The sequence below is a fragment of the Rhinolophus ferrumequinum genome, chromosome 11 (genome assembly GCF_004115265.2).
Source record: "Rhinolophus ferrumequinum isolate MPI-CBG mRhiFer1 chromosome 11, mRhiFer1_v1.p, whole genome shotgun sequence".
NCBI lineage: Eukaryota > Metazoa > Chordata > Mammalia > Chiroptera > Rhinolophidae > Rhinolophus > Rhinolophus ferrumequinum.
The window spans coordinates 70,855,455-70,874,919 of NC_046294.1; the positions used below are offsets into that span (position 1 = coordinate 70,855,455).

Here is a 19,465-nt window from a genome sequence, read left to right on the forward strand (position 1 = left end):
TCTATGAGTTTTTGTTTGTTTGTTTGTCTTGTTAATTTGTTGCTTTCAATTTTATATCCCACATATGAATGAAATCATATAATTCTCTACTTTTTCTGTCTGACTTATTTGGCTTAGAATGATAATCTCAAGATCCATCTATGGTGTGGCAAGTATCAGTATTTCATCTTCTCTTTTGACCATGTGATATTCCATTGTATATATGTTCCACATCTTTATCCAAGTGTCCTATTGAAGGACACTTGTTGTTTCCATGTCTTAGCCACTGTGAATAATGCTGCAGTGAACATAGGGATAGATATATCTTTACGGATAAATATTTTCAGATTTTTGGGGTAGATATCCCAAGGAGGGATTGCTGGGTCATATGCTAATTCTATTCTTAATTTTTTAAGGAACCTCCATTCTGTGTTCCATAGTGGCTGTACCAATTTACATTCCCACCAACAGTATGTGAGGGTTCCTTTTTCTCCACAATCTCTCTAGCACTTGTTATTAGTTGTCTTGTTGATAGTAGCCATTCTAACAGGTGTGAGGTCGTATCTCATTGTGATTTTGATTTGCATTTCCCTAATAGCTAGTGAAGTTGAGCATCTTTTCGTATGCTTGTTGGCCATTTGTATGTCTTCTTGGGAGAAGTGTCTGTTCAGTTCCTCTGCCCATTTTTTAATTGGATTGTTTGTGTTTTTGGTTTTTGAGTTATATGAGTTCTTTATATGTTTTGGATACTAGCCCCTTATTGGAGATGTTGTTTGCATGTATCTTCTCCCATTTATTTGGTTGCCTCTTTATTTTGTTGATGGTTTATTTTGTTGTGCAGAATCTTTGTAGTTTGATATCATCCCATTTTTTGTTTTTACTTCTCTTACCTTTGAGGTCAAATTTATAAAATCCTCTCTAAGACCAGGGTCCGTAAGTTTAGTATCTGTGTTTTCTTTTTCAATTATATTTGACAGTCAGTATTATTTTATATTAGTTTCAGGTGTACTGTGCAGTGGTTAGACATTTATATAATTTAAGGAGTGCAATACCCCCTGACACTAAACATAGTCATTACAATATTATTGACTGTGTTCCCTTTACTCTACTTTTCATCTCTGTGACTATGTTTTAACTACCAGTTTGTACTTAGGAGTGTATGATAGGTGCCCAGGCAGCGGTAGTCCAGTGTGTGGTCAGGGAAAACCTGGCTTTCAACAAAACTCAGGGAATTTAAGATGAACTAGAAGTGCAACGCCATGTGATGTTCAAGAGGAAAGCATCTCAGAGTAAGGGCTTAGATGGACCTGAGGTGGGAATGAGTTTAGCATGTTTGAGGAGAAGAAAGACGGCCAGTGGGACTGAAGTCCAGTAGGTAAGCAGAGGCAAATACAAAAGAAGCTAGAGACCTGACAGGCATCTGACTGTAGTATAAAGCAAGGATTGGAAACCAGTTGAAGGATGATTAGCAGGGAAGTAATATGATCATCATAACCTTTCTTGTTTTTTAATTGGGTAATATTGGGAAAAGTGTGTTTCTCCAGGGCCCATCAGCTCCAAGTCATTGTCCTTCAATCTAGTTGTGGAGGATGCAGCTCAGCTCCAAGTCCAGTCGCCGTTTTCAATCTTTAGTTACAAGGGGCGCAGCCCACCATCCCTTGTGGGAATTGAATCAGCAACCTTGATGTTGAGAGCTCGTGATCTAACCATCTGAACCATCCAGCCGCCCCTCCGGCAGCTCAGCGGCAGTTCGTTGTCTTCAATCTAGGTGTGGAGGGTGCAGCTCACTGGCCCACGTGGCAATTGAACCGGCAACCCTGTTGTTCAGAGCTCGTGCTCTGAACCCAGCTGAGCCATCCGGCCGCCCCAATCATCAGAACCTTTTTGAAACTGCCTTCTGGCTGCTCTGTAGAGAATGGATTGCAAGGGGACAAAACAGGAAGTGTAGAAGATTTAGGAAGTTAGATAGCCACACCAGAAATGATTTTGGCTTGGGTTCTGGCTGTAGTAGAGAAGGTGAGAAGTAGGTGGAGTCAGGAGGAGTTGCGCGTCTTACCAAAGTAAGAATGTTACAGGGTAAAGGTGACTTTGACTGATGACGTGATTAGCAGCCTCAGATGATGGCTTTTTAGTGTTGGGTCAAATGTTTTTAAGTACATCTCATATACAACTCTGAAATTCCGGCTTCTCTTAAAAACCCCAGAGTATCTGGCTATATGGAGCCGGAATTTCCATCTGGTACAGATGTTGGGAGCTGAGCATTAGCTTCGCTCTTCAACAAGTGGGTATACTCGCTGATTTGCAAAGCCTCCATCTGTCCCCATCATCTGTCTCCCTGACAATGAGGCTATTGTCGGTTGCCATTTCTCGTCAACTTATTCATCATGCCCATTTAACTTGTTTACTATACCTGTCGATCTTTTAATTTTGGGATCCTACCTCAGGTACTCTGAAATGGAAGTGGAAAAAAAAAAAGCTTTAAGGTACCTATGAACTTCTGCAAAAGGTATAGCTGCACAAACAGCCTATTGACCAACAATTAAACAATAGCATTCTTAAAAACCAACTTAACGCTGTTTGTTATAAGCCAGGAGGTTACCCTCGGAGGCACTGCCTGGAAACATAAGGGCTTTTGGTTTGCTGTTAGTGTTCTCCAGTTACACGTCGTGTTCAGTATGTGACAAAATGCACTCATGCACACTTATACGTGTGCACTTTATATATATGATATTCCAATTACAACTAAAGTAATATCATTTTTAAGAGTAGTTTGAAGTATAAATGTACTCAATTTGAGTGTTGTTATTTTACAAATTGTCCTTTGCTCTTTCAGCCAAGCCAAAGCCATGTACTCCTGTAAAGCAGAGCACAGCCACGAGCTCTCCTTCCCGCAGGGGGCAATATTTTCTAATGGTAAGTGCAGCCATCCCCTTCTCTTTAAGTTTATCGTCCTGGGGATGATGAAGGAAGAGTGTAGCAATAAGAGTCTAAAGTGCAAACCCAAAGACTCAGAATCGAGTCTAGGCTCTGCCTCTCATAACCTGCACAAATAAACACAACCAATTCCTGTGGACACCAGTTTCCTCCCCTGAGAGAAACAGAGAGAGAAAGAGAGAAAGAGAGAGAGAGACAGATTAAGTGAATGAATGCAAAACATTTCCAGCTTTAAAGGTACTATGGCATTGTTTTGACAGTTTCAGTGGATGCATGCAATCTGATGTGAATTTTTACCCATTTGTGTATATAATTATTTGAAGCTAATGTTGATTGAGTGACATTAATTTATTAATTTTTAATTTTTTTCCCAGTGTACCCGTCAGTGGAACCAGGATGGTTGAAGGCAACTTATGAAGGCAAAACAGGACTAGTCCCAGAAAATTATGTTGTCTTCCTCTAATACTATTTAGTGGATGGCAGTATCTTCATGGTATCCATGGAAACAAATAAGTGCTATGATTTTATCTGACACAGATATAGGGATCAGCCCACTAAATGAAAACAGTTTCTGTCAAGTTCTACATCAGCAGACCATGTAGCTCCCTACTAAAGGAAAAGAAAAAAAAAAAGAGTTTAAGTTGTTTGCCATTCTTTTTATTTTTGGCTGGTTTCTTATTTAAACATATCTTTCTTCCTTTTTGATAAGTAACTCTCCACAATGTCTCTTGCATAACAATTGAGAATGTCAAATATTGTATTAAGTACTATATCCTAGAAATCTGAAAATTAGAAGTCTGATATAAGGATTTTGGGATCCGCCCTTAACTGTCTGCCATTCTCTGAGGAATCTTGAGATCATTACTTAAAAATGTAATTTAAATTGTTCATTTATTATTTTTTCTTAAAAATATACTGCTTTTATATATGATTGTTTTGCTGGTCCTAAACATTTCAAGAAAATAAGTTTTTTTTAAATGTAACTTTATTTTTATTTGTTTGTCAAGTAGATGATAATATTCAAAAGTAATGATGTATATGATGTCTGTAAATGAAACCAAATTAAGTCATACACTGAGTCCACTGTAAACACTCCATCCAGCATTCCACACCTTCCCCAGCCTTAGAGCAGGGATCAGCAGACTATTTCTGTAAAGGCCTGAGAGTGAATATTTTCACCTTTGCAAGTCCTGTGGTCTACATCCCAATACTCAACTCCACCATTGGAGCAGAAAGCAGCCATAGACAATAAATAAACAAATGAGCATGGCTGGGAGCCAATACCACTTTATGGACCATGAAATTTGAAGATCATATGATTATCACAAGACATGAAATAGTCTTCTTTGACTTTTTGAAGTCCATTTTAAAATGTAAAAGCCATTTTCAGCTGATGGACCGTATGAAAACAGGCAGCAGGCCAGATTTGGCTCATGGATGATCGTTTGCTGACCCCTGATTTAGAGGCTGTGTAAAACTACCTGTGGGATTTGATGACTGTGGGATTTTTATGAAATTTTACTGCATTAACATATAAATACTGATAAATCATATGCACATATCCTCTGCGAGTAGCATTGTAGTGGCATCACAAAAGTATAATTATAATAAGAGGAAAACGTTGTAAAAGGTATAGTATAACTTACCAACAACTCAAATTCTACTTGTAACACTAAAGTGTCAAAGAATTTTATTGGTACCTAACTTTAGTTAATGAGAAATTCTCTACAAATGATAAGGATGTTGTTTTGAGATACTAGAGAAAAGCTATGCCTTCTAAAGTCTATACTTAGTTGAAACAGAATCTAAACATAAAGGTACAGGATTCTTAAATTATTTTGAACCACAAAATTTTAAACAGTTTTATCACCTTCAGCAGGAATAAAATTTGTACATGGTTTTTTAAATGCCAGTCAATTTACAGTCTTTATTTGAAATTTCACTGAATTTATAGAGCACAGAAATAGATATTTACTCCCCACTTATGTATGCCATCAGCAGCTGGTCATGCATCAACCTTTATTTCTATTATTTCTATTTCAATAATTCTAATATATTATGTCTATAAATATTTGCATATGGCAAAGAGCCTTTCTTTTCAAGATTCCCATAAGCTGGTTACCTGCCATTTAAGTGCCACAGCGCTCGCCCACTTGGCTGTAGTTTACTTGTTACTTCAGAGTTCCCCACTGTGCACACACTCAGGTATTGACTGTATAAAACTCTTTTTATGTGATACTATAATCTATAATCTCAGTCTCTTCTACTTTAAATTAATGTTTCTAGAGTTAATAGATTATATGCTCACATCTACACACAGAACTATGCCTTGGAGCATTTATGCTTTTAAAATTAAAAACTGAATACTAGATTAGAATTTAAAAGTAAAGAGACAGTAGGCAGAGTCACAACCAGAAATAAATATGAGTACATTGGAATGAAAAATATTTAATGTTATAGAAATTAGTAATATAATGAAAAAAATCTGAAAAACTTTTTTTTTTTTTTTTTTTTTTGCCTCCTGCTGTTGGTCTTTGTACACTATAATCAGGAGTTGCTAGAGTTTCTTGAGCTCTAGATCCTTGGTGGCCCTTCCTAGTCGTAATAGCATTGCTGACACCGTGTCTACCCTCTGCTGGAACAGAAGGTTGTCTTTCCGATGTACCAGTCCCTTAGTCCACACAACACCCTCAGTTTAAGCACCCTTGCCATCATCTGGCATCCTGTTAGATTAGAGCCTCTTAAAGCTAATTGAGTTTCTTTCAAAGACCAACTTGACGCAAAAGATTTTGAGATTCAGCATTCCACTTCACTTGCTGCTACATAAAGAAATCTCAACCTTCATTTTATTTTAACATAGACCAGAGTGTTCCTGCCTCAGAGTTGTCTGTGAACTGATTGCACCAATGCTGTCCGGGATTCAAGCTTTCACTGTAAAGGACACAGGTGTGAAGCCCAGCTCTCCGTTCTCGTGCTGAGGCATATCTTGTGGCAGTACTTGCTGTGGTCCACTTGTTGAAACAAGCTACAAAAATACTTATTCAATTTGTGTTTCTGTTTGAAGTTTTAACCATATAGATGTGTGAGGGCGGCTCATTTTTCCTTCGTACTGAGTACATGTGTAAGCAATGTACTGGAGGTATACTGGATATCACGGTCATATACTGGAGAGAGACTAAAGCTGCTTTTCCCTAGATGTAAATTGTCTGTAGATAAGGTGTTTATGAACATTGAGAAAATCAAGACATGTTCTCTAAATCACATGGCATACTCATTACACAAGATGGTAATGTCAGTTATTGGAAGAGATCACATTCCAAAGTGTAAGAATATGTCAATAATGAAACCTTAGCGTTGCAGAGACAATGTGATGTTACGTTAAGTTGCCACCTTCACACTTTGGAAACATGATGCGGGCACCCTAAGCACTACTTACAGTATTAGTATGAGGAGGAGATTGATGAGTGTTAAGTCAGTCATCTGGTATGTTTTGTGAAAATATCCTCGAGTTCAAACCATGTGTATTTAACAAGTGGCTCTTTTGTTGTGCCATAACTCTACCCGGTCAGTCAACTGAAGGCTTTTTCTGTTGTGTTGTGTGAATATGTGTGAACAGTAAAATAATGCTTGTATTCCTGTAAAGTCCATGAAGTATGAGGAAGTGCCATTTCTCCTTGTTTGATGTGAGTGGTTTTGCTAATTGTGTTCGTACCGTTCTTTGTAATATGAATGAGAATAACCAGGTTTCCGCACAGTGGCTTGATTGCTGGCTCTTTCAGTGATGGTGGAGGGAAAAAAAAATGTACCTTCCAATCCCGAAGGATCCAGCTTCCCGAGTAGGAAAATAAAAGATATATGATGACTTTTATTTTATTCTTATTCTAGATACTTTTTTTACATATTGTGGTATGCCTTCTAAATTTCCACTATGTTATCAGGAAAATAAACCTGTCACCGTAATCTTGTGAAAGTAACACCCTGCTAACTTTACTCCCCGCCTCAACTCTGTGTCTGATGTGAAAAAGGATATTATCCACATGGATGTTGGTGTAGGAGAGTCCCTAAAGCCTTTCTGCAAACTTCAATTTGTAGCGTACCCCACAAATTATTTCTTCAGGATGTTTTCAGTAGCATTTAAAATCCCAATTTGATTCATACTCAATTAACTGAAGTAAGAGGCAGACCAATTTAGGAACAGATTTTGTTCTTTGGTTTTATAACACATTTGTAATTTGCAGCTGTTACTCTGTCTTAAAATCACTGGGTAGGACCCCAAAATCATCTCTCCTGTAAAGGACAAAAGCAGAGACTTGACAGTTGTCCAGAAGTTATTTTCCACCTGACAAAATGTTTCCAACTTAGACTAGAAATTGCTGTTTAATTTTGCCATGTATATGTATGTAGTTACCTTCCAAAATCAAAACACTTTTTACAAATGAGGTTAACCTTTCTGAATCGGCTATATCCCGGCTGTCTCCTGTGGAGCCACAGATTTAATATGATGTTTTTATCAGTTAGTCTCACGTCTCCCAAACACTTCACTGTGTCTGTCCATTGTCACTAATATGTTCCTGCTTCAGATGTGCAGGTTCTACTAGGTAGTAACCATATACACACTCATGAATGACATGGACTTTTAGAGTATCAGACCAATATATAGCTTTCTTTTTTTTTTTTTTTTTTTTTTTTTTTAGGGTAGCTGTATCCGCTGTTTTAAATAAAGAATCTCAAATAAGAATGTGGACAGTGCTCACAGCAAACCACTGGCAGAAAACTGATCTGCATATTCTAGACCAATGTTTAGAAGCGGTTGTATGCGGTAGGGGTCCCAGCAGGTCTTCCGTTCTCTCCCTGGCACTCAGATGCCAAGTTCAGAGCTGAATACTTCTTGGTGCTATAGGGAGAGATGGGGTCTGTGTGCTTACTGAGGCGTCCCAAGAGGCAGGGGCCATTGGCCATTATTACAAACGTAGATATTCTCCGTCAGTAAAGATGTTCATGTACATTGGAGAGGGTCGGGGCTGAAGGTGCCAAGACCATCTTCCTTAGAAGACCACTTTATCCCCTTTAGTATTATCTATTTCTCAGCAGTGTTTCCCATGGGTATTTGTTTTTTTTTTTTTCTTTTTAACCATTCCAGGGTTGAGAGCAACCCAGCTTTGCCTTGAATCCGCTCAGCCTATTAGGTGAAAATATGCACTGTTCTATATATGGTAGCATGTTAGAGGCTTTATATCTGCCTCTGTATCTTCAGTCACCTCTTTTTTACAGAGTACACTGCCTGCACGTGATTTATACTTAAAATCCTAGATACCACTACATATTGAGAGCTGTGATTTCAAGAGTCTTCTTGAATTCTGAGCTGAAACCTTTACAAATAAATAGGGAGTTTGTCAGGGAAGATGACTTTTTAAAATTCAGAATCCTATTTATATACTGTTAAAAATATGAGGTACTATATAGTTTATATAAAAGTGGAATATTTAGATATTATATATCAGTACTAGGAATTTCTTTGCAGTCATTAACATGACGAATTAAGTAATAAATGAAAATGATGGTCAGTAAATTATCCTATTGAGTTTTTTGTTTATTTTGTAGTGTTTCTGTATTTGTCTGCACTTTTTGTATATATATCTACACACATACATACACAAACATGTAAATAACCTCATGTTATTCCTTATCTAAATTGTCACAATATCTTTGATGTATGTTTACACTGTATTTTAAATTACTTTAAAAATAAATGATGTAAGCACATTTTAATTTAGTCTTCGTACTTGGAGACCTACTGTGTTGGAGGGCAGCTGTCTGGGATCCATATGGAGAAAAACCAAAGTTTCAGGTACTGTGAATGGTCATTTTGGGTGTGGCTGAGTGGAAAAATCATAGCAGAATTGATAACTTTTTTCTGACAATTGGACCATTTCCCCAGAAATTGGCTTAATGAAAGATCAGGAAAACATTATTATTGGTACCTATGAATAATGCAGGTGTCTACAGGATAAAGAAGTAAATAGGCTATAAACAAAAGATCATAGATGTATGCAGGCTTACCTGAAAATGTGTTTGTGAAAGTTGACAAGTGTGCTATAGAAGAACTATCAGCATACAAGTACCTCCTTAGGTTTTTACTAATTTTATGACCCTCTTGGTCACTATTTGACTTCTAGCTAAACTTTGCTTTTCTGTGTCAAAGAAAGAGAATTGGGTAAGTATTTGTGTTGCTAAATTGTTAGAGTGCAGCAAATCTAAGCAAAAACAGCCTGACAGGTTAATAATTGGGATGTCGGGCATATAATCTGATTTGCTCAAATGGATTGTAGCTTTCGTCAGTATCAGAGGAGAAGCAATAAATTCATGACATAAAACCTGTTGAAATTAAAAGATTAATGTGAATAATCTGCAGTGTCATTAAGTAGGAAAGGACTGTTAGGATAGGTATTAGAGATCATTGTAGAGAAGCTAATGTTTGAGAGTGTTGGGTTAGAAGGGATTGACCTAGGTGAAATTCCTTATTACTGGTATTTTAGAAATAATAAAAACAAACTAGCTCCCAATAGCCAACGCTGAAATGATTTGAGCAACAACATAATGCAGTAATGTATGATTGGATTATATAACCCAAATTATAAAATACCCATGAATCTACATTGATACAAATGACAGATTTTATTTATGTAAATGTAGAGTAGGAGAGAGAAGACAAATAATATTTAGACAAGAATTCCGAATAATTGGAATTGCATTATTCTTCCCTCTAGGGAGTAGAGTTTGTCCGTTCCCCATTTGAACGTGGGCTAGACTTAGTGACTAACTTCAAAAACTAGAGTATAGAAAACTCATAACTTGACAGAGGAGAAGCCTGGTCAGCATCTTAACCAAGTGGTAAATGTTAACATTAATGATACCATGTGGTGGCCTTGTAACCTATAATATGTGATAGAAGAGCATATCACCTCTGTGGTTTTCGTTCCCAAAACTCGTAAGTCCAGTCTAATCATAAGAAAAACATCAGACATACCCATATGGATGACATTCTACAGGACAGATACTAGGTCATTACTTCTCAGAGCTGTCAAGTCATGAAAAATAAGAAAATACTAAGAAACCCACAGATCAGAGGAGACGGGAGACCAGACAACTAACTGCAATGTGGATCCCTGTTGGTTCCTGGAAAGGGAAAAAGAAATGGAAAAACCGGTGGTGCCAAATAAAGTCTAAAGTTTAGTTAACAGTGAAAAAACTTGAACAAAAAGTAGTCACAAATTAAGTGACATGAACTGAGGACACCTAATCTCCTTTTTGGAATTGAAGTGGCTTTTATTGAAAATATAAATGTTTCTCCACTATATTGTGATCTGTGTGTGTGAGGCGTTGCCTGTTCATCACTGAGTCAGAGTTTGTTATAGACAGTAAGGTCAGTGCCTTTCATTGAATGAATGAATCTATTAACAAAGAAAATCATTGTAAACCCTCTTAGAAGTTAGAGAATGCAGTCGTAGCCTTGGGTTTTTGTGTCTGTGTCTCCTTGCACAGGAATTGATTCTTTCACATTTTGTGAATGCATGAGTCTACCATGAAGTTATTTCTATATTGATGGAGAAAATGTACCTCCAAACATATGAGCATAACATGTTCTTGCCGACAGATTAGACACAGATTTTCTCACTGCCAGACATATAAAAAACTTGGTTGATTGAGCCGATGATTTGGGGGTGATGTTGAACTCTAATTTTCTAAACTATTAAATACAAAATAATCCCAATTTGAAAATTAGGCTATGTTAAATTTACAGTTGAAATTCTTGGGCCAAAGAAGTTGTGTTGTTAAAATGGAAATTTTGCACAGCCAACAATCAAGAAGCAAAAATCTTTTCCAAGTTGCTCAGACAGTTGTTTTTGCTGTAAAAAAAAAAAAAAAAAAAAAAGTAGGTGAGAACATTTGAAATCTCTTTGTATAGGATACCCTTAGGAAAATAAATCCCCAGAATACTGACTGAATGCTTACCAGTGCTCTTTCTGGGTGTTCGGAGTAAATGAACCAAGCATGACATTCAGCAGAACTCTACTTATTGACAAAAATAAGTTCTCTGAAATATTCGACCTCTCCAAATTGCCAGGAACCAATCTACTGACTGATTGCCAGAGTCGGCCTGGGATGGAGAAAGCTAAATGATGACATCTCCCAATTCTCACGGGTTTTAATATTCCCCAAGTCACCTATCTACAAACTAGCAGATTTTTCACAGTATGAACCATAAACTGCCTTAGCAACTTTCAAGCGTTTTTGGAGAAACTGGAACAGAATTGTTCCTTCAAAAAGCTTTACCTGGAACTCAATATATTAAATACAAGCCAACCTGCTAGTGTGCATGCCTATGTGTGTGTGTGAGAATGCCTTCCCTTTATCCATCCAGACCCATCCATCCATCCAAGAGGCCTCTGTGGCATCTTTACAGAAGCCTTAGGTCTTTTAAGAACAAGGTTTGGAAATGACAAACAGTCTAAATCTTTCATTATGCTAATTAGAAGACAAAGTCATATCAACATGTTTTTAGCAGAATTATGGACTCTGCTGCTATGACTGATCACTAACTTTGAATGTGTGGGGAGGGTCAATTCTCATACGCTTTGAAAAGTCTATGATTATTTGAAAACAATATCTTTTGATAAAGAATATCTCCCCTGATGGGTACACATGGAGCAGGAAGGCAAAAGGTAAGATTCAGGTCAGTCTTGACTGTTAAAGGAGGAATAAGGGGAAAAAAAAATTTTTTTTTAAATTTTTTTGGTATCAAAATAGGTGTAAAATATCTAGCACAGTTCCTGTACCTAGTAGGTATTACTGGATAGCAATAATTATTAAAGAACTTAGGGGTTGTATAATTGAGTTTCCAACTTTCCCATTCAGCAAATAGCAAGAATCAGTGAAACCTTAAATTGTAGTAAAGAAGTTAAATGGCTCCCAAATTTTTGGTACATAGCCACAAATCTCATATTCTCCCTTACACTTTCACACAATCCATTGATCCACCGATTAGACACAGTCACTGAATGTGAAAAGAAAACAGACTGAAATTATAATTTCTCTGACCCAGTGTCACATAGTTGATAGTGGCAGAGCTTGGACTAAAGCCCAGGTGACTGGTTTTGAAACCCAGTACTCTATACAATGAACCACCTTTTTACTACACTAAGTGGAGTTTGGTAAAGCTTTATGTGCCACCACACTTGAAAGAGATCTTTGGCAAACTCAACTTTATCGAGAATAAAGATGAAGATGGTGGAGAGACTGGAAGCCCCATCGTGTGAAAAATGTTTTAGATCAGAGTGTTGTTATTCCAAGTGTGACCTTTGGACCACCTAAGAGCTGATTAGAAATGCAGAATCTTAGACATTCTGAATCAGAATCTTCATTTTAACAAGATTGCCAGATGATTTGTACAAACAATGCAGTTTGAAAAAGCACAGGCTTAATGGAACTTTGAGGCTTTTGGGGATATCTGAGGGCAAGAAAAGATAGGACTTACGTCTTATTTCTAAGGCCAAAGATAAGACCTTTTAGAAAAAGTCACTGAAATTGAGATCTTGGTTTAAAAATAATTTTATCACCGTGTCTTCTAAAAATAGAACTGAGGAAACAGCTTTCCATTATAGGGTGTGCTCAAGTGTGTCTGGATGATCGACCATTTGTCAGGATTTCACAGAGGAAATAGAAAAATTCAATATGTATTTAGAAAAGTCTCAAAAGATGATTATTGAACACCAAAACCTCTCCAATGTAGAGGTCATTGGAGATCCTGAATAAATTAGGTATCGTCCTTCTTTTCAAGAAGACCATGGTTTATTGGGTAACAAATAAGTAAAAGTCAATGAAATGTAGTATGAAATGCTAAAAAGAGGAAGTATTGTGTGCTATAGGGGCTCAGAGAAAGGCCCCTTCTGAATTCAGAAGATGGCAGAAGGGAAGAAGATAGGTTGGATGCAGAGAAAGAAGTGGGAATGACTGTACCTGGATGGATGATGTCATGACCCAACCAAGTTTTGGCTGAAGGGAACAGGTCTCTGCACAAAGTTGGGATTCTGCCTTGCACAGAGGCAAATGGAGGGAGAGGTTGGGGAGAGGGAAGGAATAAAGTGGGTGATAGGGAAGGGTTGGGATGAGCTGCATTTACTATTTCGTGTTTTCAGCCTTTCAACTAACATGATGCCAAGCACTCTTGTAGTTGCTCCCCATTTAAAAAAGACCTAGACATAGTCTTTGTTCTCAAGAAAATCATAGCTCAAAGACAGACATAAGGCTTAAAAACCACAACACAAATAAGGTGAGTGTGATACAAGTATGAACTGTGATAAGAGGAGTAATCATCCCAGAGTTTAGAGGAAAAAGAAAGGCAGATAGCGATCAGAGAAGGTTTTATACCTGAAAGGAAACGTTCTAAGTAGACCTCGAAGGATAGAACATCACCAGGGAATGAAGGTAGCAAAGACTTAAAGTTGAATGGGGTTTCTCATGGATCAAAGCTAGTTCTAAGTAGCTGGGGAATTGAGTGCTTGCACTAATGTATTGATGTGAGATTGTGGAAGGATTGGATGAGGTAACAATGAGTGGGAATGATTGAGGACCAATCTGAGGGGATAGGGAGGGTTTAGAGAGGAAAATGATGATATCATATTTACCTTTCAGGAAGACTGGAATGGAGGGGTGAGTGCGTGTGTTGGGCACTATGGGGGTGAGGCTTGGGAGGCAATGTTGCGTCAACCTTAGAAAAGATGAACAAGGCCAGAACAAGGAAATGACTCATTTCAGAGGTCAAAGTGATATGACATGCCCACTGTTTTGAGTGAGTAATTTAGGTGATTCAAATATGTCTCAGATGTCTATAGGAGGCTGAGGAAGGATCAACAGTAAAGAATGAGCCTGCCCAAATCCTGACACAGGAAATCATGAAAAACTATAAATCATTTTAAGCCACAAAATTTTGGCATAGTTTGTTATGTAGCAATAGATAATTGAAACAATAATTATGGGACCATAGCAATGGAAAGCCCTGAGCTATTCTGCTTTGTAGCTGGGTATGGTAAAGACTGTTGGTGGTTTTCCAATGCTCTCTATGTTCTCTTATTTCTCACAGTAGTAGAAATCACAACTTTTTAGCTAGTGACAGAACAGCTCAAGATAAAGGTGTTAAATTTTCTAGTCTCCTTTGGTGTTATATGTGGCCATGTGACAAAGGTGTAATCAATGGAAAAAGAGCATAAATACATACAACTTCCTTGTTGGTTCTTAAAGATAGGAGACAAGCTGGTCTTTGCCCCATCCCTTCATCCTGCAGCTTGAAAGACAGGTGATTTTTGTACCACACAGATGGGAGCACGCGCCAAGTTTGATGGAATAACAAGATAGAAGTTTGGGTCTGTGCATGATTTCATGGAGTGGAACTGCCATACTCCTAGACTTCTGCTGGTTACATGAAAGAGGAACTAATACTTTGTTTAAAATCTTTGTTCTCTGTTATATGTGGCTGAATTTGTGTGCTAATACATTTGGTTTCTGCACACCTGCAGACCTTGGCAGCAGTGACACCCAGGAGAAGGGATACAGGGGCCATAAACCCAGGGGCTGCTTTAGTAGTTTTCCATGAAGCCAAAGTGCTACAAAGGCAGTAACCTGGCAGGAGGTAGATGGTTACTTAGCTTGGGGAGCTAGTCCTCACAGGTAAAGAAGAGCTGTGTCCTCCAGATGAGTGTATATGGTTTCAGTGTGCTAAATTCAGGCAACGGACTCTGGAACTTATCCTGTTCAGGAGTCTGCCTTATAGCACTCTGCCTTATAATTTCAGCAAAGCATATAATACCTGGGTTGCAGCTGTCCATTACCTATTTGTGGTCCACTAGACTGAGCTCCATAAAACTATCAGCGATGCCCCAAAAATGTATGCAAGTGGACACTTTGGTCAATTTTGCTCAAGCAGTAAGTAGTTCACCATAATCAGAAGTGTCTGGATGCTGATGGTAACCACTTTGAGCACTGTTTGTAATTGCAGAAGTCAAACGTGACCTGTATTCATCTTTTGTTATTGGTATATATTGAGTATTACAATTAATACAAAGTTTTCCTTTCATAAATTGTATATACATTTTTTGGCACCTTCTGTATATTCTATGGGCTGGGCAGGAGCTCTGTATAAGTTGTCTACCCAAAATCTGGTCTTCCTCCTTCCTTAATGAAACTTAGATTGTGTTTAAGGTAACAATATATCCAGTTGAAGAACTATATATTTCACAGACTCCTTTGCAATATGAAGACTATCTGACATAGTTTCTGCCACTGAGATGTAAGTAAAAATCATAAACGGGAAATTTCTGCAAAAGTTTGTTTTCTTGTAAAAAAGCCTACCCTCTTTAGTTCCTTGTTATTTTCCTTTCTACCTGGAAAATGGATGGGAGGCTGGAAGTGAAGCAACCATTTTGTGGCCATAAAAAATGAAAGCAAGAAGGAGCCTGGGACATTTATATCATCATGGAGCCTGGACTGACTAATGCCAAATTGTGCTGTTTTGTGAGGAAAAGCCCATATTTGGTTAATCACTGCAGTAGTTTCAGTTACAGTTACCCAAATAAAATAACTTGCCTCCTCATCATTTTACTAAACCAAATCATTTGCAGAACTAAAGAGTATCAATCATGGAGAAATGTCACACTTAACACAACACATGGTGGCTGATTGCTGTTAATTTTACCTGTCCCTTTCAAGGAACTAGAAACTCTGATATAAAAGGGTCTATGTTAGTGAGATATGACTCATCATAAGGTATATAAATGTGTACATTTTAGACTTTTCACTCGGTCATGTTTGTTCCCATTTATACATTTAGTAGCTGAAGTCACCAATCCAATGATATATTATTGATTTGTAAACTTTTTAACCTTAAACATGAATGTTTTGTTCATAAGTTTTGTTCATGAGTCCATGAAAATTCAAGGAATTTGCTTTAAAAGTTATGCATTAAAGCAAATGGCTCATAACAACACAGTGCACACTATATAATAAATGCTTTCTCTGTCCATCTCTGAATACTTGCCAGAGGGCTGCCCTACTTGAGATAGATAGATGGATTTGTGGAGAGGAAGGCCACGGAAAGTGTTGGAGTGGAAAAGGATGACTTGGGGGACAGTGGGGATGAGGGAGAAAGAAGAGAACATTTAGCTGAGTGACAGAGATGAAGGGCTGCATAGAAGGCCACATGGAGGCTCAGAATGAACAGAGGACCTTTACAAGTAAGAACATGAATGAGTGTCTTGGACGGGTCTAGAACCCTACCTCCCAGCCCCCAGGACAGTATTGCTCTCTGAAATTGTGCAAAGCTACCGTTCCCTCATTATCAAGGAAGACATCATACATTTCTCATTAGCTGTATATAATGTTTTAACTTATTAATTTCTAAGTGTAAATTATGTTTTATTTTTCTCCTTAATCTATGTACAAAATGTACTTGTGGACATTTTGTTTAGCTTCACTGTTCAATAGGAATTATACTTAATGGAAATGGGGCTAGGCTTGGAGTCAGAAATCCTATTTGAAAACCTGGCTAAGCCATAGACCTAGTTGTATAAGTTTGTGCAACTTTTATCTGTAAGCGTCAGTTTCCCCACCAGAAAAACAGATATAGCATCTATCTTACAGTATGTTATGAAGTTTTTATAAAATAGCTTACTACTCTTCCCACAGTACTCCCCAGCAAAACTGAGGAGATAATAGATGGAAACATCAGACAGCAGTGTAGCCAAGACGGCATGGATTAGCAGGATTCTGACACGCAAATGCCTGCTAGTCCAGACAGGTAATACAAAGATATGATGTGGTCCAAGTAAGGCTCTGATGATTTAGAGAGTACTGGCCCCGGAAGGCACAGACCTATTACCTCCAACTGGTTGTTGCCATACAAAAGTGCAGGCTTAGATTTTCTGATTTTTAAAGAGATGCCAGAAATCTGGGTGTTCGAGTGTAATCCCTTGCTTTCAAAATGTTGGCAAATATTTCAGAATGTTAAATGATTTGTTGGACCAAACAACAGCCCTGGCTGTTGCTGGTGGGTTACCAGTTTGTGGTGTGGTCTTTGGGTTCCAGTGAATTTTAGTGGAGGGCTTTAATTTTTTTCTTCTGGCAGAAGAATAGGTCCTCTCAGATGAGGAAACTCACTAATGTCTGAGGCTCTTGTCACCAACATAGCTTCCGCATCTACCATATAAATAATCAGGCTCCATTAAAAAAAAAAAATTCTTCCTGGCAGACAGCTGCTGTCTGTTGAACACAGACAGACAGCTGCTAAAAACAGAAGAGCTCAGCAAAATCTAAAGGTGGTGAGAAGAAGTTGCATTATTTCATTGGAACGATGAGTGGACAGAGGAATATTGGCTTCGTGTGTGAAGGGTAAATGGATGTGACCAGGAAGTGACCAAGAACACGAACATTTAAGAGACATCATCTGATAGGGTCATCAGAAAAAAACACGAACATTTTACCCTATGTCCAGCATCTTTTAATCTGAGATACTCAGGTTTAGGACCAATTACAGTCAATATCATCAGGTCTTTGTGAATATAAAACACACATCGTTGAAATCTTATGGCTTGAACATTTTAATTCTGATCTCTTTTTTTTTTTTTTTTTTTTAATTTTAGGAGCATCATCTCGGAGATGGGGAGAGTTTTCTCTGTTCTGACCACGAGGTCACGGGCATATACTGAGGTAGGATTTAGCCAATACGTCATGAAACATAGATTAAACCTATTAGAATCACTGCTTTGAAAATCCAGATTCCTCATGGTGTGGAATTCCTTAATTCTGAGTAGGATTGGAGCAGTTTTGGGGGTTGGGAGTAGCCATTGCAAAGACAAGAGGGTTGCTGACTCTGTTTTAGGCCTTTGCTAGTCTATCTCCTTTGATAATTTTATTTCAGGTGTGTAGGTTTCTGGAACTCTTCTGACTCAAGAAGAAACTCTGTAAGATGCTTATTGTTTTTGTTTCTCCTTCATACAACAATAGAAGGAGGGCTCAATAATTAAAAAACAAAAACAAACCTAAAAGAAAGAAAAGAAACTTTCTGTTCTCTGGATAAAGCTTTCTCTATACACTTTCACAGAATTTTCCCGCTTGCCCTTTTTTTCTCTTCCAAGAGCCACCCTGTCTTGATGGTTCTACTCAGTCTGTTAACCATGACAGAGTCATGGTTAAACTCTGACGATGCGCTTTCTGGGTTTGAATCCAGATTTTCTAGACCTCAGTATCCTAATCTGTAACATGGAGATAGTAATAAGTTACCTCAGAGATTATTAGTACTGCGTGAAACAGTCCTTAATGAAGAGCAGTAGTTGTTGTGATTTGTTTCTTTTATCTACCCTGGAAAACAGGTATTATCTAAATTTTACAGATTGGAAACAATTTAAGAAACTACAATAACAAAAACCTACAATAATCTAAAAGCCCTTTATTTTTTCTTCAGAACCAGTACCTCTCATGCGACATTATAAATTTTTGTTGCTGCTTTTAGCCCTAGTTAAGGAAGAGAGTTTCCAAAAAGACTGATGATAATTTTCCCATTCATCAGTATGCCAGAACTAGGTTGATGGTGTGCTGGGTTTCTTGGTTGTAGCAAGTGATTTGGCTAAAAAATGCATTACAAAATAGAAATTTAATAGGTGTGCCTTCTCAAGTGCAGGATGAAAACCACTAAATGAGAACCTTCCCTGTTGCTAGCACTGCTAGTTTCCAATACTGGACTTCCAAAACTTTTCCTTAATGGTGGAGCAAATCAACACTACTAGGTATACTTGTTTCAAGCTTTTCATTCCCCCCGTCCCTTCTTCTGCCTCCCCCCTCTCCCACTCCAAGCTGTTGTTTCTCAGTCTAGTTGTGCAGGACACAGCTCCCTGGCCCTGCTGGGATTATGAGCCTTGGGCAGTCAGTGGCCGGTCGTCGGTTGGCCACTCACAGCAGCTCCCTCTCGCTGGCTGCCGGCCACTCACGCTTGCCGCTGGCAGCTCACGGCAGCACACAGTGTCCTCCTGCTGCTCACGGCAGCCCAGCTCTAGATCGAGCCATTGTTCACAATCTTAGTTGTAGAGAGCGCAACTCACTGGCCCATGTGGGAATCGAACTGGCGACCTCGGCGTTAGGAGCACGGCACTCCAACCACCTGAGCCACCGGGTAGGCTCTCATATTGTTTTTAAAAATTCTAGGAAACAATTTAACAGGGGTTAAGTCTCTGTAGTAAGCAGCCTGACTAACAGCCAACGTCTCTACAAGAGTTCAGAATAGAGTTCTTAACTATGTTTCAAAGTGACCTACTCTAGAAAGGAAGAGCCTAACCTTTAACCTTTAAGCAAATGTGGACAGAAGGGAAATGGGCCAGGAGAGTGGTCGAGACCACATTTCCCTCTCCAGTTCAGCTACTGCCCTTTGATAAGGCATAATATCTCTCTGAGCCTCATTTTCAGCACTTCAAAAATGCAGTGGTAATAAATGCCTGCTCTCTACCAGGGA

General features: G+C 38.3%; 1 protein-coding gene across 1 annotated transcript in view; it reads left to right on the forward strand.

Moving 5' to 3' along the window:
• ARHGAP42 (Rho GTPase activating protein 42) overlaps window positions 1-7,597 on the forward strand; it is a 251,311-nt gene extending 243,714 nt beyond the window's left edge. Inside the window, exons 23-24 of the mRNA XM_033121252.1 lie at window positions 2,813-2,892; window positions 3,288-7,597. Of these exons, the coding sequence (XP_032977143.1) occupies window positions 2,813-2,892; window positions 3,288-3,376 (169 nt within the window). The 3' untranslated portion in view covers window positions 3,377-7,597. The remainder of the gene's footprint in view (window positions 1-2,812; window positions 2,893-3,287) is intronic.
• Window positions 7,598-19,465: the final 11,868 nt, after the last annotated feature.